At 42.5% G+C, this 18598-nt stretch overlaps 1 protein-coding gene across 2 annotated transcripts in view; it reads right to left on the bottom strand.

Annotated features, from left to right (window-relative positions):
• LOC129813153 (nesprin-1-like) overlaps window positions 1-17916 on the bottom strand; it is a 156460-nt gene extending 138544 nt beyond the window's left edge. For both annotated transcript variants that reach the window (XM_055865385.1, XM_055865391.1), the window contains exon 1: window positions 17452-17916. In XM_055865385.1, the coding sequence (XP_055721360.1) occupies window positions 17452-17518 (67 nt within the window). In that variant the 5' untranslated portion in view covers window positions 17519-17916. The remainder of the gene's footprint in view (window positions 1-17451) is intronic.
• Between the last annotated feature and the right edge of the window lie 682 nt (window positions 17917-18598).

Here is an 18598-nt window from a genome sequence, read left to right as displayed (position 1 = left end):
CTATGGATTTCACATGACTGGGAATACAGACATGATTATGTTAGACACAGATACCTTTGAAAAAAGCGTAGGGGAGTGGATCAGAAAACCAGTCAGTATCTGGTGTGACCACCATTTGCGCGACACATCTCCTTTGCATAGAGTTGATCAGGCTGTTGATTGTGGCCTGCGGTATGTCTGTCCCACTGCTCTTCAATGGCTGTGCAAAGTTTCTGGATATTGGCAGGAAGTAGAACACACTGTCGTGCATGTCAATCCAGAGCATTCCAAACTTGCTCAATGGGTGACATGTCTGGTGAGTATGCAGGCTATGGAAGAACTGGGACATTTTCAGCTTCCAGGAATTGTGTACAGATCCTTGTGACATGGGGCTGTGCATTATCATGCTGAAACATGAGGGGACGGCGGTGGATGAATGGCACGACAATGGGCCTCAGGATCTCGTCACATTATCTTTGTGCATTCAAATTGCCATCAATGAAATGCAATTGTGTTCGTTATCCGTAGCTCATGCCTGTCCATACCATAACCCCACCATCACCACGGGGAACTCTATTCACAACATTGACATCAGCAAACCGCTCGCCCACACAATGCCATACACTCTGTCTGTACGGTACAGTTGAAACCGGGATTCATCCGTGAAGAGCACACTTCTCCAGCATGCCAGTGGCCATGGAAGGTGAGCATTTTCCCACTGAAGTCGGTATTGACGCCGAACTGCAATCAGGTCAAGACCCTGGTGAGGACGACGAGTACGCAGTTTAACTTGCATGAGACGGTTTCCGACAGTTTGTGCCGAAATGATTCGGTTGTGCAAGCCCACAGTTTCATCAGCTGTCTGGGTAGCTGGTCTCAGACGATCCCGCTGTGAAGAAGCTGGATGTGAGGGTCCTTGGCTGGCGTGGTTAAACGTGGTCTGTGGTTGTGAGGCCGGTTGGGAGTACTGCCAAATTCTCTAAAATAACATTGGAGGCGGCTTATGGTCGAGAAGTTAACATTCAATTTTCTGTCAACAACAAGCTCTCTTGGACATTTCTGCAGACAGCATGCTGCAGGGATTGTGTTGTGTGACAAAACTGCACATTTTAGATGCACCTGTGTAATAATCATGCTGTTTAATTACTAGGATTAAATGTCAGGAATTGTGAAAAACTAGGTTTAAATGTATTTGGCTAAGCTGTATGTAAACTTCCGACTTCAACTGTATATTATCTGATTCATGTGGTGTTTAGTTTCCTGACACAAAAACAAGCCAGTTGATCAGAATATATAGAGTTTTAGAAATTGCTGTCAGGTGGATGGAATATCTTGGCCAAAGAGAAATGCTCACTAACAGGGATAGAAACAAATGTGTGCAGAACATTTGAGAGAAATAAGCTTTTTGTGCGTACGGATTTCTTTCAATTTCAGCTCATGAACCATGGGACCAACACTTTACATGTGGAGTTTATATATATTTTTTTCAGTGTACATCTCAATTCTTAAAAATAAATGTTTCTGGTGCTCCTTAACTCTGAATTGTAATTGCTGGCAATTCTTATCGTTAATAGCGCAAATATTTTTGATTGTGCTCCTAAATATTTTTATGTACACCTACATTTTTCAACTTAGGAGTGCTCCTTGTAAAAAATATCAGCGTAGAGCCCTGTATAGATATCACAAACACATGGCCTTGTTCTCTCCAGTTAATATCTTCATTCAGTTTAGTTAGACATACGGTGCGTAAGTACTACAACAGGGATGTAGCCTAAGTGGCCAGTGAAGAGGATAAACCCAGGAACAAACACAACCACCAACCCCAGAGCAGAAGTCATCTAAATGATTGATTTCGTTCTTAAAGTGATCTTAGAGCATGATGACACCTTTGGCAATGAGTGTCCTGTAGTGTACTGCCTTACAAAGGCAAAACGCAGTAACTTTGGTCAAAAATCTTTGATCTGTTGTAATGGCCATGTACAGTTGAAGTCGGAAGTTTACATACACTTAGGTTGGAGTCATTAAAACTTGTTTTTCAACCACTCCACAAATTTCTTGTTAACAAACTATAGTTTTGGCAAGTCGGTTAGGACATCTACTTTGTGCATGACACAATTAATTGTCATTTTTCCAACAATTGTTTACAGACAGATTATTTCACTTATAATTCACTGTATCACAATTGGGTCAGAAGGGTCAGAAGTGGGTCAGAAGTTTACATACACTAAGTTGACTGTTCCTTTAAACAACTTGGAAATTTCCAGAAAATGATGTCATGGCTTTAGAAGCTTCTGATAGGCTAATTGACATCATTTGAGTCAATTGGAGGTGTACCCGTTGATGTGTTTCAAGGCCTACCTTCAAACTCAGTGCCTCTTTGCTTGACATCATGGGAAAATCAAAAGAAATCAACCAAGACCTCAGAAAAAAATTCTAGACCTCCACAAGTCTGGTTCATCCTTGAGGGCAATTTCCAAACGCCTGAAGGTACCACGTTCATCTGTACAAACAATAGTACACAAGTATAAACACCATGGGACTACACAGCCATCATACTGCTCAGGAAGGAGAAGCGTTCTTTGGTGCGAAAAGTGCAAATCAATCCCAGAACAACAGCAAAGGACCTTGTGAAGATGCTGGAGGAAACAGGTACAAAAGTATCTATATCCACAGTAAAACGAGTCCTATAGCGACATAACCTGAAAGGCCGCTCAACAAGGAAGAAGCCACTGCTCCAAAACCGCCATAAAAAAGCCAGACCACGGTTTGCATCTGCACATAGGGACAAAGATCGTACATTTTGGAGAAATGTCCTCTGGTCTGATGAAACAAAAATAGAACTGTTTGGCCATAATGACCATCGTTAACTTTGGAGGAAGAAGGGGGAGGCTTGCAAGTCGAAGAACACCATCCCAACTGTGAAGCACGGGGGTGGCAGCATCATGTTGTGTGGATGCTTTGCTACAGGAGGGACTGGTGCACTTCACAAAATAGATGGCATCATGAGGAAGGAAAATTATGTGGATATATTGAAGCAACATCTCTGATCTGAAGAAGTGTGTATCAACAAGGATGCCTACAAACCTGACTCAGTTACACCAGCTCTGTCAGGAGGAATGGGCCATAATTCACCCAACTTATTGTGGGAAGCTTGTGGAAGGCTACCCAAAACGTTTGACTCAAGTTAAACAAATTAAAGGCAATGCTACCAAATACTAATTGAGTGTATGTAAACTTCTGACCCACTGGGAATGTGATGAAAGAAATAAAAGCTGAAGTAAATCATTCTCTCTACTATTATTCTGATTTGTCACATTCTTCAAATAAAGTGGTGATCCTAACTGCCCTAAGACAGGGAAATTTTCCTGTGATTAAATGTCAGGAATTGTGAACAAATTAGTTTAAATGTATTTGGCTAAGCTGTATGTAAACTTCCGACTTCAACTGTATATTATCTGATTCATGTGGTATTTAGTTTCCTGACACAAAAACAAGCCAGTTGATCAGAATTTCAGAAATCAGAGTTTTTGAAATTGCTGTCTGTCTAGACAGAAAAAGGCTGTGAAGTCAGATCACCAGGGATCACTGTTGAAGCCCACTCCCTCTGTTGCTCCCTTTAACTGAGAGCAACAGAACTTTATAGTTCTGACAAGAATAGAATAACGATATAGGGTTAAAGGGCTTGAACCGATTCAGCACTTGGACTTCAGCAAGTTAAGTTTGATAAGACAACATCTGAACTTACACAGGAAACAGGGACATCTGGTGTTTAGCTTTCAAACTACAGAAATTAGTAAATAAAGAGAGAGAGACAGACAGAGAGAGGGAGCGAGAGAGAGACAGAGACAGAGACAGAGAGACAGAGAGAGACAGAGACAGAGAGAGACAGAGAGAGAGAGACAGAGAGAGAGACAGAGAGAGAGACAGAGAGAGAGACGGAGACGGAGACGGACAGACAGACAGACAGACAGACAGACAGTGTCAGCAGCAGCTGCCAGTACAGTAGGTGCACTCAGGGCACAGATCACAGACTCTATGATAAACAGCTAACAGTTTACAGACCGATATAATCTCATGGCTGGAGACTGAGAATAATAACCACTCTCTTACAGGTACAGAGGAGACGTGAGCCTACATATCCTGCCTATAGCCTGCAAAACTTTCCTCATAAATGAACATTAATGTAACAGAAGACATGCCTGTTCATAAAAGGTAACAGAGTTCTATATATATATGACATACACATATCAGTGCCACTTCACACATCCTCAGAGCAAACTGCATATGTGTTTTGCTAATGCTGATTGTGACGGACCAGAATGAGGTCTGATGGGTTCTCTCTCTATGCCTATCACTGTGCTTCCTGTGAGGGAAGGTAGTGATCACACGCGACATGCCCACCACAAACCGTTCACTGGCAGTGTTTCTTCACATCCTCCTCAGACCAGACACACCATCACTAGCTATAAAAGCGGAAACCACAATGACTCAGTCATTCTGAAACCGAGAGCATCTGGGGCATGTTGGGCTGGGCTAGTCATGCACACCATTCTCCTCTCCCATCTCTCCTGGCAGTAAAAGTCAGTGATAACATGAGAGCATCAGAGGAGACTGGGTGTCATCTTCACCCTCCTTATAAAGTGAAGGATCTGTTGGCCTGGGTGGATTCTATGATGCTCTAGTCTAACCTAATGCATTGATTCTGCTAAATGTTTGGATTAAATTAAATGGGAAGCACTATGAAGGTTCAATTGAAATACTAATTCATTAACCATTCACAAACATGTTTCAGGCGAAGGCAGGCAGCCTCTCTTAGTGTGTAAATGGTACGCAGTCTCAATGTCTGAGTCTAAATGTTTCACAAAGGCAAGTGACAGAGAATGTATGTTGACACAGGAAACACTAACTTTTAAACCACGACTGAAGCTGGGCAGACTAGAGGATAAATCCTGGTATTACTTCACATGGTGCTGTAGCGTTGTAGCCTACAGTATCTGGATAATATGTGTGAAATGCTTGATAATGTATGTGATATCATGAACAGAGAAGTATATTTTCTGGGTGATTTTAAATATTGACTGGCTCTCATCAAGCTGCCCACTCAAGAAACTGTAACCAGTGCCTGCAACCTGGTTCAGGTTGTCAGTCAAACCTATCAGGGTATTTACAAACAGCACAAGAATAAAATCATTAACATGTATTGATTACATCTTTACTAATGCTGCAGAAATTTGCTTTAAAGCAGTATCCAAATCTGTAGGGTGTAGTGATCACAATATAGTAGCCATATCTAGGAAAACCAAAGTTCCAAAGGCTGGGCCTAATATAGTGTATAAGAGGTCATACAATACGTTTTGTAGTGATTCATATGTTGATGATGTAAAGAATATTTGCTGGTCTGTGGTGTGTAATGAGGAGCAACCAGATGCTGCACTTGACACATTTATGAAATTGCTTATCCCAGTTACTAATAAGCACGCACCCACTATGAAAATGACTGTAAAAACTGTTAAATCCCCTTGGATTGATGAGGAATTGAACATTTGTATGGTTGAGATGGATGAGGCAAAAGTCTGGCAGCCTAACTGATTGGCAAACGTACTGCAAATTAAGAAATCATGTGACTAAACAAAATAAAAATAAAAATAAATTACACAATGAAACAAAAACAAATGATATAAAGAATGATAGTAAAAAGCTTTGGAGCACCATAAATGACATTTTGGGAAAAAAGGCAAACTCGGCTCCATTCATTGAATCAGATGGCTGAACCATCACAAACCTCACTGATATTGCCAACTACTTTAATTACTTTTTCATTGGCAAGATAAGCAAACTTAGGGATGACATGCCAGCAACAAACACTGACACTACACATCCAAGTATATCTGACCAAATTATGAAAGACAAAAATTGTACTTTTGAATTCCGTAAAGTCAGTGAAAAGGTGAAATAGGTATTGTTGTCTATCAACAATGACAAGCCACCGGGGTCTGACAATCTGGATGGAAAATTACTGACGATAATAGCGGACGATAATGCCACATCTTCAATTTAAGCCTAGTAGAAAGTGTGTGACCTCAGGCCTGGAGGGAAGCTAAAGTCATTCCGCTACCCAAGAATAGTAAAGCCTCCTTTACTGGCTCAAATAGCCGACCAAAATTGTGTTTGACCAGATACAATGCTATTTCACAGTAAACAAATTGACAACAGACTTTCAGCACGCTTATAGGGAAGGACACTCAACAAGCACAGTACTTAAACAAATTACTGATGATTGGCTGAGAGAAATTGATGATAAAATGATTGTGGGGGCTGTCTGTTAGACTTCAGTGCAGCTTTTGATCAATTATAGTCTGCTGCTGGAAAAACGTATGTGTTATGGCTTTACACCCCCTGCTGTAATGTGGATAAAGAGTTACTTGTCTAACAGAACACAGAGGCTGTTCTTTAATGGACGCCCCTCAAACATAATCCAGGTAGAATCAGGAATTCCCCAGGGTAGCTGTTTAGGCCCCTTACTTTGTAAAAAACTTAACTAATGACATGCTTTGAGTAAAGCCAGTGTGTCTATGTATGTTGATGACTCAACACTATACATGTCAGCTACTACAAAAACTAAAATTACTGTAATACTTAACAAAGAGATGCAGTTCGTTTCGGAATGGGTAGCAAGGAATATGTTAGTCCTAAATATTTCCAAAACTATAAGCATTCTATTTGGGACAAATCATTCACTAAACCCTAAACCTCAACTACATCTCATAATGAATAATGTGGAAGTTGAGGTGACTAAACTGCTTGGCGTAACCCTGGATTGTAAACTGTCATGGTCAAAACATATTGATACAACAGTAGCTAAGAGTCTGTCCATAATAAAGCGCTGCTCTGCCTTCTTAACAACACTATCAACAAGGCAGGTCCTACAGGCCCTAGTTTTGTTGCACCTAGACTACTGTTCAGTCGTGTGGTCAGTTGCCACAAAGAGGGATTTCGAAAAATTGCAGTTGGCTCAGAACAGGGTAGCAAGAACACGAAGAGCTAAGAGAGATTGACTTCATCACTACTTGTTTTTGTGAGAGATGTTGAATGCTGATATACCGAGCTGAATGTACCGAGCTGTCTGTTTAAATTACTTGCACACAGGTATGCATTCCCCACCAGAGGTCTCTTCACAGTTCCCAAGTCCAGAACAGACTATGGGAGGCGCACAGTACTACATAGAGCCATGACTACATGGAACTGTATTATACATCAGGTAACTGATGCAGTAGAATCAGATTTTAAAAAACAGGTAAAATTACCCCTTATGGAACAGTAAAACGCAAATACAGTGAAAAAACAGTGAATGGCGCATAGAATTAAAAAGGTATTGTTGGATATTATTCATCCTAATCAGACAGGGTTTTAACATGGACAATATATTGGAGATAATATAAGACAAGTACTAGAAACAATAGAACACTATGAAAAATCAGGGAAACCAGGCCTGGTATTTATAGCTGACTTTGAAAGGGAATTTGATAAAGTACTGTACAACTGGAGTTTATATATAAATGCCTGAAATATATCAATTTGGGTGAATCTCTTATAAAATGGGTTAGAGTTATGTATAGTAACCCTATGTGTAAAATAGTAAATAATGGCTATTTCTCAGAAAGTTTTAAACTGTCAAGAGGAGTAAAACAAAGTTGTCCACTATCGGCATATCTATTTATTATTGCCAATGAAAAATATGCTGTTAAAATCAGATCCAACAATAATATTAAGGGGTCCAAAATCCAGAGTTTAAAAGCAAAGGTGTCATTCTATGCTGAAGATTCATGTTTTCTTTAAAATCCACAATTTGGATCCCACCACAGCCTCATAGAGGATCTAGATAATTTGTTTAACCTCTCTGGATTACAACCAAATTATGATACATTTATTATATTGCGTATTGGATCACAAAAAAATACATATTTTACATTATCATTATCGTTGCACTTTGCATCTCAGCACCTACACTGTTCTGTAGAGTTTAAGACTGAATCTCTATCTAAAAATATTGTGATGATTACATTGCCCACTCAAATGGCAGGTGTTCTGGCCTATTGGCACTCATCGCTTCAACATTTGACATAGATTAGAAATAGCTAAAGCTGACGCCCAGGAAATCATCCTCTTAAAGAGCAGGAAGTTGGTTATCGGGCAGATGTGGCACAACCACACACATGTGTTTCATAGCACAGTAACTATGGTAACAAGTTTCACACACAACGAATAGACATAGAAATAGGCAGAAGTGGTACAAACACACAGAGATGTTTCATAACACAGTAACTATGGTAACGAGCCACACACACATCCGCCTACTATCAGAGTGACAAAACATCCACAAGTGGTGCAGGTTACGAGCTGAAATTCGGTCCCAATTCACTCCCTACGCGTCCCCCTTTCCCCTAACCCAGAACCCTTTGATGTTTGCAGACCTGTGAGTTCCATCACTACACTGCTTTTGACCCTTCAGATCTGCAAACATCCAAGGGTTGGGGCCAAGGGGAAGGGGTAGGGAGAGAATTGGGACCACACACTCTCAATGAAAACCTAGACTCTCAATTCAGGGATGGGCCCTATCAGGGGGTGGTGGTGATGACCTGATGTCCTTGTGACAGGGGGGACACCAACGGAAAGACTCCCTGTATTGATCTGTTCTCTTTCCTAGGATAGACTTCCATTTCAGCGAGCAGAAACATTTCTCATTTGAAGATTGGCTTTGATACACTCTTAAAAATAAGGGTTCCAGTTAGAACCAAATAAGGTTCTTCAGAGCGATGCCATAGGGGAACCATTTGAGGTTCTCTGAAGAACCTTAAAAGGGATGTTTTTTTGAAGAACCACACACAATCATCACTTTATTTTATGGAAATAAGATGATTCTTTAAGACAATACTGTACATTATTTCATAATTATTTCATATTTTGTGGGCCTAGTTCAGTGTTTCCCAGAATCGGTCCTCAGGACCCCAAAGGGTGAATGTGGGGGTTTTGCCCTTACACTACAGAGCTGAGTCAAATCAAAGCTGGATGATTAGTTGATTATTTGAATCAGCTCTACAGTGCTAGGGCAAAGAACAACATGTGCACCCCTTGGAGGACCGAGTTTGGGAAACCGTGGCCAAGTTTTACTCTAATACAGTGGCGTGAAACTCATGGTTTACAGGCCATATCAGGTCTGCAAGTCACATTATGCTGGCTTGCAAAGTGATGTGTAATTCCAACTGGAATCCAATCAGAGTGGGGATATCAAACATTTGGAATTTTACCCTGCATTAAAAATAACTGACAGGGTTGGGAAGACTACCTAAATGAGACTACCTAAAGCATGTGAACTGGAACAACCATTCTAGTAATGGGTGAAATAAGTCCAAATAACAGATTGGATCAGTTTAGTAAAATGTACATTATTTATATTTGAGTAGCATAAGAATAATGACTCAATCAATGTACATGCAAAAACATAGATATTGAAACAAACGATTCTAAAAATCAACCTGCAATAGAGCATGCTGAGAAATATGATAATGACAGATAGGCGGGGTTTAGCTTCAACTCTGGTTATTAACACCAACACTGAGGTTATTCTACACCACTGAGTGTTAATTTAACTATTTAGAGTGTTAATTTAAATCCTTAATCAACACTCAAAATGTTACACTAAAAAATCTACATTAAGTAACACTGGCCAATTTACTGTGTGATATGAAAGGGACACGTCTGCAGGCTTTCATACATTTCAAGAACCTTTTAGAATTCTGAAGAACCGTAGATGACACATCAAGAACCCCCTACTTAACTATTTATCGAGCAAGAGTTCTCCGAGGAACTTTAAGAGCTGAGGAGGAACCATATTAATTAAGAACCTTCAGCAGACGCAGCGGAGCTGAATTAGGATTATTCTTGATTCATGTCATATCGGACCTACAGACACTTGCACTTAAGCATGTAACAACAACAACAAAGTAACAACAAAACAAACTCCTACAAACTGTGTTTAATGCTGATCATTAAGTTCAGATAACAAATAGTAATAGCAAGCTATGATTGCTCCATTGCAGCAAGTGTTGGGCTCCATGGCAACCAGAGTGTGAGATGACTGACAACCTTATCACTTTCCCAAGTAGCATTGCTCTACTTCTCGAAAACAAGACAGTGACTAAGAAGAACTTATTTTTATATACTGAACTATATAAAAATATGAACGCAAGATGTAAAGTGTTGGTCCCATGTTTCATGATCTGAAATAAATGATCCCAGAAATGTTCCATATGCACAAAAAGCTTATTTCTCTCAAATTTGGTGCACAAATTAGTTTACATCCCTGTTAGTGAGCATTTCTTCTTTGCCACGATAATCCATCCACCTGTCAGGTGTGGCATATCAAGAAGCTTATTAAACAGCATGATTATTACACAGGTGCACCTTGTGCTGGGGACAATAAAAGGCCACTATAAAATGTGCAGTTTCACACAACACAATGGCACAGCTATCTCAAGTTTTGAGGGAGCGTGCAATTGGCATGCTGACTGCGGGAATGTCCACCATAGCTGTTGCCAGAGAATTCAATGTTAATGTCTCTACCATAAGCCACCTCCAACATTCTTTTAAATAATTTGGCAGTACGTCCAACCAGCCTCATAACCGCAGACCACATCAGCCCAGGACCTCCACATCCGGCTTCTCCCCTGCGGGATCGTCTGACACCAGCCACCCGGACAGCTGATGAAACTGAGAAGTATTTATGTCTGTAATAAAGCCTTTTTGTGGGGAATAGCTCATTCTGATTGGCTGGGCCTGGCTCCACGGTGGGTGGGCCTTGCTCCAAAGTGGATGGGCCTATGCACTCCTGCCCAGTCATGTGAAATCCATAGATTAGGGCCTAATGAGTTTATTTCAATTGACTGATTTACTTATATGAACTGTAACTCAGTAAAATCTTGGAAATTGTTGCATGTTGCATTTATATTTTTGTTCAGTATACATAGTGAGGATGTTTCGTGAACATTTTGTGTGATTTAGAGCAAACAGGATATGTTTTTTTTTATATCAATGTCACCAACTATGTGTAATATGTGGCTCTGGAAACCAACTGCCACATTTCTGAGAATTAATACTTATTGCACTATATATATATATATATATATATAATTTTTTTTTTTTACATTTATCTAGGGACAAACTACAACCCTGCTTCTCTTTGTAGCTCGATGACCACTCCTTCTATTGCAGGAATTATCTAAATGCATCTCATCAGTTACCTTAATGAAATTATCAATTACTTTAACTTTAGTTCCCAAAAAGACTACAACAACAAGAAAACACAAGAGGTTCCTTATTCACTATTTTGGGATGAATGAATAGGAGTCATTCTCTCCAATGTAATAAGACTGCCATAGCCTATCCCCCAGGCAGCACTTCAGTGGCAGTGCATTACAAGCAAGACATTGTTTCCTGGGTGATTTGAAAAGTCATAGTGTCACGATCGTCAAAGGGACTGAGAGAGGACCAAGGCGCAGCGCGTGGAAAGTACATCTTCTCTTTATTAGAAGAATGACAAAACGAAACAAAAACAACAAACAGACGAACGTGAAGCTATAAATGACTAAGTGCAAAAACCATGCAACATAGACACATACATAGACAATTCCCCACAAACAGCTAAAGCCTATGGTTGCCTTAAATATGGCTCCCAATCAGAGACAACAATAACCAGCTGTCTCTAATTGAGACCCAATTCAGGCAACCATAGACTTTCCTAGAACCTACGCTCAACCATAGACACAGCTAGACACATTCACTCAACACAAACCCATACACTACACCCAACACCCCCTTTACCATATAACCACCCAAAACTGACAAAACACAAACATTCCCCATGTCACACCCTGACCTAACTAAAATAATAAAGAAAACAAAGAATACTAAGGCCAGGGCGTGACATAACCCCCCCCTTAAGGTGCGAACTCCGGGCGCACCAGCACATAGTCTAGGGGAGGGTCTGGGTGGGGGTCCGTCCACGGCGGCGGCTCCGGCACTAGTCGTGGTCCCCACCCCACCATAGTCACTACCCGCTTTCGTAGCCTTCTCCAAATGGCCACCCTTCACCTTAACCCCACTGGATTAAGGGGCAGCACCGGACTAAGGGGAAGCACCGGACTAAGGGGCATCACCGGGATAAGGGGCATCACCGGGATAAGGGGCATCACCGGGATAAGGGGCATCACCGGGATAAGGGGCAGCACCGGGATAAGGGGCAGCACCGGGATAAGGGGCAGCACCGGGATAAGGGGCAGCACCGGGATAAGGGGCAGCACCAGGATAAGGGGCAGCTCCGGACTGAGGGACGGATCCTGGCTGGCTGACGGCTCTGGCGGATCCTGGCTGGACGGCTCTGGCGGATCCTGGCTGGACGGCTCATGGTTGGCTGACGGATCTGGCTGCTCATGGCTGGCTGACGGATCTGGCTGCTCATGGCTGGCTGACGGATCTGGCTGCTCATGGCTGGCTGACGGATCTGGCTGCTCATGGCTGGCTGACGGATCTGGCTGCTCATGGCTCGCTGACGGATCTGGCTGCTCATGGCTGGCTGACGGATCTGGCTGCTCATGGCTGGCTGACGGATCTGGCTGCTCATGGCTGGCTGACGGATCTGGCTGCTCATGGCTGGCTGACGGATCTGGACGCTCATGGCTGGCTGACGGATCTGGACGCTCATGGCTGGCTGACGGATCTGGACGCTCATTGCAGGCTGACGGCTCTGGCAGATCCTGTCTGGTTGGCGGCTCTGGCAGATCATGTCTGGTTGGCGGCTCTGGCAGATCCTGTCTGGTTGGCGGCTCTGGCAGATCCTGTCTGGTTGGCGGCTCTGGCAGATCCTGTCTGGTTGGCGGCTCTGGCAGATCCTGTCTGGTTGGCGGCTCTGGCAGATCCTGACTGAAGAATGGCTCTAGCGGCTCCTGACTGACTAACGGCTCTGACGGCTCGGGACAGACGGGCGGCTCTGACGGCACTGGGCAGACGGATGGCTCAGACGGCGCTGGGGAGACGGATGGCTCAGACGGCGCTGGGGAGACGGATGGCTCAGACGGCGCTGGGGAGACGGATGGCTCAGACGGCGCTGGGGAGACGGATGGCTCAGACGGCGCTGGGGAGACGGATGGCTCAGATGGCGCTGGGCAGACGGATGGCTCAGATGGCGCTGGGCAGACGGATGGCTCTGGCCGGAATAGGCGCACTGTAGGCCTGGTGCGTGGTGCCGGAACTGGAGGCACCGGACTAAGGACACGCACCTTCAGGCTAGTGCGGGGAGAAGGAACAGGGCATACTGGACCCTGGGGACGCACATTAGGCCTAGTGCGTGGTGCCGGATCTGGTGGTACCGGGCTGGGGACACGCATCTCAGGGCTAATGCGGGGAGCAGCAACAGGATGCACAGGACTCTGGAGACGCACAGGAGGCTTGGTGCGTGGTGCCGGAATTGGTGGTACCGGGCTGGAGACACGACCATAGGACGAGTGCGTGGAGGAGGAACAGGGCTCTGGAGGCACACTGGAAGCCTGGTGCGTGGTGTAGGCACTGGTGGAACTGGACTGGGGCGGGGAGGTGGCGCTGGAAATACCGGACCGTGCAGGCGTATTGGCTCCCTTGAGCATTGAGCCTGCCCAACCTTACCTGGTTGAATGCTCCCCGTCACCCGACCAGTGCAGGGAGGTTGAATAACCCGCACCGGGCTATGTAGGCGAACCGGGGACACCATGCGTAAGGCTGGTGCCATGTAAACCGGCCCGAGGAGACGCACTGGTGGCCAGATATGTAGGGCCGGCTTCATGACATCCGGCTCAATACTCAATCTAGCCCTGCCAGTGCGGGGAGGTGGAATAACCCGCACCGGGCTATGCACACGTACAGGAGACACCGTGCGCTCTACTGCTTAACACGGTGTCTGCCCGTACTCTCGCTCTCCACGGTAAGTACAGGGAGTAGGCGCAGGTTTCCTACCTGACTTCGCCACTCTCCCTTTAAGCCCCCCCCCCCCCAAGAAATGTTTGGGGTTTTCTCACAGGCTTCCTACCGCTTCGTCGTGCTGCCTCCATTCGCCGGTATCCCTCCTCGCACTGCGCCAGAGAATCCCAGGCGGGCTCCGGCACTCTCCCTGGGTTGATCGCCCACCTGTCGATCTCCTCCCAGTAGTGTAGCCCAGATCCTTTTCCTGCCTCCGAGCTAGCTCCTCATATCGCCGCCTCTCTGCTTTCGCTGCCTCCAGCTCAGCTTTGGGGCGGTTATATTCTCCTGGTTCTTCACGGTCCAGAATTTCCTCCCATGTCCATGAATCCTTGATGCCTTGCTCCTGTTGCCGCTTTTCGCGCTGCTTGATCCCGCATTGGTGGGGAATTCTGTCACGATAGTCAAAGGGACTGAGAGAGGACCAAGGCGCAGCGCGTGGAAAGTACATCTTCTCTTTATTAGAAGAATGACAAAACGAAACAAAAACAACAAACAGACGAACGTGAAGCTATAAATGAATAAGTGCAAAAACCATGCAACATAGACACATACATAGACAATTCCCCACAAACAGCTAAAGCCTATGGTTGCCTTAAATATGGCTCCCAATCAGAGACAACAATAACCAGCTGTCTCTAATTGAGACCCAATTCAGGCAACCATAGACTTTCCTAGAACCTACACTCAACCATAGACACAGCTAGACACATTCACTCAACACAAACCCATACACTACACCCAACACCCCCTTTACCATATAATCACCCAAAACCGACAAAACACAAACATTCCCCATGTCACACCCTGACCTAACTAAAATAATAAAGAAAACAAAGAATACTAAGGCCAGGGCGTGACACATAGTCAATCGATCAATAATATAATATTACTCTTAGCAAAAAAATGTATCTTTAATTTACAATCTGTAGGAACTATGTGAAAAATCACAGCACAATTGGAAAATGTATGGCAATTAGAAATCAAAACTGGATGGTCTTCAAAGATAGATGGGAGGGGTTGAGGGTAGCTGAAGGGTGGGACTAAAGACAAATATATATAAAAAAGATAACTAATATAAAATACACTGTGTCCACAAAAATGTATATAGTATGTATAAACTGGACATAGAAGCCTAAGTGTTGTTGTTCATTAGTTTACTCCAATTAGGGGAGGGGTGGTTGGGTTAGGGGGAAATAATAGATAAGGAAGATATTTAAAAATATATATTTAAAATAATACACACTACCGTTCAAAGGTTTGGGGTCACTTAGAAATGTCCTTGTTTTTGAAAGAAAAGCAATTTTTTTGTCCATTAAAATAACATACAATTCATCAGAAATACAGTGTAGACATTGTTAATGTTGTAAATGACTATTGTAGCTGGAAATTACAGATTTTTAATGGAATATCTACATAGGCGTACAGAGGCCCATTACCAGCAACCATCACTCCTGTGTTCCAATAGAAATGAAGGCTATTCCATGCGAGAATTTTCCAAGAAACTGAAGATCTCGGACAGCGCTGTGTACAACTCCCTTCACAGAACAGCGCAAACTGGCTCTAACCAGAATAGAAAGAGGAGTGGAGGCCCCGGTGCACAACTGAGCAAGAGGACAAGTACTTTAGAGGGTCTAGTTTGAGAAACAGATGCCTCACAAGTCCTCAACTGGCAGCTTCATTAAATAGTACCCGCAAAACACCAGTCTCAACGTCAACAGTGAAGAGGCGACTCCGCGATGCTGGCCTTCTAGGCAGAGTTCCAAAGAAAAAGCCATATCTTAGACTGGCCAATAAAAAGAAAAGATTAAGATGGGAAAAAGAACACAGACACTGGACAGAGGAACTCTGCCTAGAAGGCCAGCACCCCGGAGTCGCCTCTTCACTGTTGATGTTGAGACTGGTGTTTTGCGTGTACTATTTAATGAACCTGCCCCCGCATATTGTTTGAGATGTGTCCGAATAGAATAGAATAGAATAAAATAGAGGAGAATAGAATAGAGGAGAATATAATATAATAGAGTAGAATAGAGTAGAATGGAGTAGAGTAGAATATAATAGAATAGAATAAAGTAGAATAGAATAGAATATCGTGGAATAGAATAGAATATAGTAGAAAATAATAGAATAGAGTAGAATAGAATAGAGTAGAATATAATTTAATATAATAAAGTAGAATAGAATATAGTGGAATAGAATAGAATATAGTAGAATAGAAGAGAATGGAATGGAATAGAATATAATAGAATATAGTAGAATACAGTAGAATATAGAATATAGAATAGAATAGAATATAATAGAGTAGAATAGAATAGAGTAGAATAGAGTAGAATATAGAATAGAGTAGAATAGATTAGAATTGCATATAGTAGAGTAGAATAGAATAGAGTAGAATATAATATAGAATAGAGTAGAATAGAGTTTAACAGAGTAGAGTAGAAAATAGTAGAATAGAATAGAGTAGAATAAAGTAGAATAGAATAGAGTAGAATAGAGTAGAGTAGAATAAAATAGAGTAGAGTAGTATAGAGTATAATAGAATAGAGTAGAATAGAGTAAAATAGAGTAGAATAGAGTATGGTAGAATAGAGTATAATATAATAGAATACAGTAGAATAGAGTAGAATAGAATATAGTAGAATAGAGTAGAAGATAATAGAAAAGAGTAAAATAGAATAGAATAGAATAAAGTAGAATATAATATAGTGGAATAGAATAGAATATAGTAGAATATATTAGAATATAGAATAGAATAGAGTAGAATAGAGAGGAATATAATATAATAGACTAAAATAGAATAGAATAGAATAAAGTAGAATATAATATAGTGGAATAGAATATAGTAGAATATAATAGAACATAGTAGAATAGAGTAGAATAGAATAGAATAATATAGAACAGAATAGAACAGTGTACAACAACTTTGTCTGTATATGTGTGTCTGGGAATGCATTGTTCATTCTACCATGCAGGGGAACGTGGCAAACTCCAAACATTCAGGCACATAGCCAAAGTATTGAACAAACTCCAGACATGCGGGCACATAGCCAAAGTATTGAACAAACTCCAGACATGCGGGCACATAGCCAAAGTATTGAACAAACTCCAGACATGCGGGCACATAACCAAAGTATTGAACAAACTCCAGACATGCGGGCACATAACCAAAGTATTGAACAAACTCCAGACATGCGGGCACCTAGCCAAGGTATTGAATCAGAATAATAGCAAGACGGCGCAGCATACATACAGTACATATACAGAAGGTTTGTCTAAAATGGCATCCTATACCCTATATAGTGGACTATGTTTGGTCAGAGCTCTGGCCAAATGTAAAGTAGTGCACTATATAAGCCAGGGAATAGGGTGCCATTTCGTACACATCCAAAGTATCAGTACCCCAATAGAACCCAATTGAATGAGATCTACCTTGCAGTTTTTGCATCACGTTGGCAATGTCCTTGGAGTTTCTTCCAGACTTCCATGGTGAGGCCATGTCGTTTCTCTGCTACTGTACTGGACCACAGTAGGTAATACACTGATGCAGATGAGACAACACGTTACTTTTCTGAGAAGGGCAACCCTCATGCCCCTCCTCTCTCTGACTGTGTATCTCTCTTCTCTCTGTCTGTCTATTTGTCTCTCTCTCTCTCTGTCTTATCTCTCCCTCTGTCTCTATGTATGTCTCTTTGTGTATCCGTCTGTCTCTCTGTCTATCTCTCCCTCTGTCTGTCTCTCTCTGTCTCTCTTAGTCTCCGTCTTTCTCTCACTCTCTGTCTCTCTCTGTCTCTCTCTCTCTGTCTCTCTCTCTCTTTCTCTCTCTCTCTCTCTCTCTCTCTCTCTCAAGCAGCAGAGGGGTCCACTCAAATCTCAGGTTTCAGATAGGGGGATGAGCAGTTTTGCTACCCAGTGGCAGTCGTCCTTCCATTCAATGTCTAGAGAGGAGAGAGGAGAGAGAAGACAGGTGTACCAGTCAGTGTGTGCCAGTCACTGTATCGAATAAAAATATTCAACAAAAATGCGTCATGTTTGCAACAAGGTACTACAGTAGAACTGCAACAAATATGGCAAAGAAATTAACTTTATGTCCTGAATACAAAGTGTTATGTTTGGGGCAAATCCAACTAGACACATCACTGAGTACCACTCTTCATATTTTCAAGCATGGTGGTGGCTGCAACATGTTATGGGTATGCTTGTCATTGGCAAGGACTATAGAGCTAGGCACAGGCAAAATCCTAGAGGAAAACCTGGTTCATTCTGCTTTCCAACAAACATTGGGAGACAAATTTACCTTTCGGCAGGACAATAACCTAAAACACAAAACCAAACATACACTGGAGTTACTTACCAAGACGACATTGAATGTTCCTGAGTGGCCTAGTTACAGTTTTGACCTAAATCGTCTTGAAAATCTATGGCAAGACTTGAAAATGGCTGTCTAGCAATGATGATCAACAACCAACTTGACAGAGCTTGAAGAATTTTAAAAAGAATAATGGGCAAATGTTGCACAATTCAGGTGTGCAAAGTTCTTAGAGACTTCCCCCAGAAAGACTCACAGCTGTAATCACTG

This window comes from Salvelinus fontinalis, chromosome 16 (genome assembly GCF_029448725.1).
Source record: "Salvelinus fontinalis isolate EN_2023a chromosome 16, ASM2944872v1, whole genome shotgun sequence".
Classification (NCBI taxonomy): domain Eukaryota; kingdom Metazoa; phylum Chordata; class Actinopteri; order Salmoniformes; family Salmonidae; genus Salvelinus; species Salvelinus fontinalis.
This window is presented reverse-complemented; position numbering and strand designations above follow the sequence as displayed.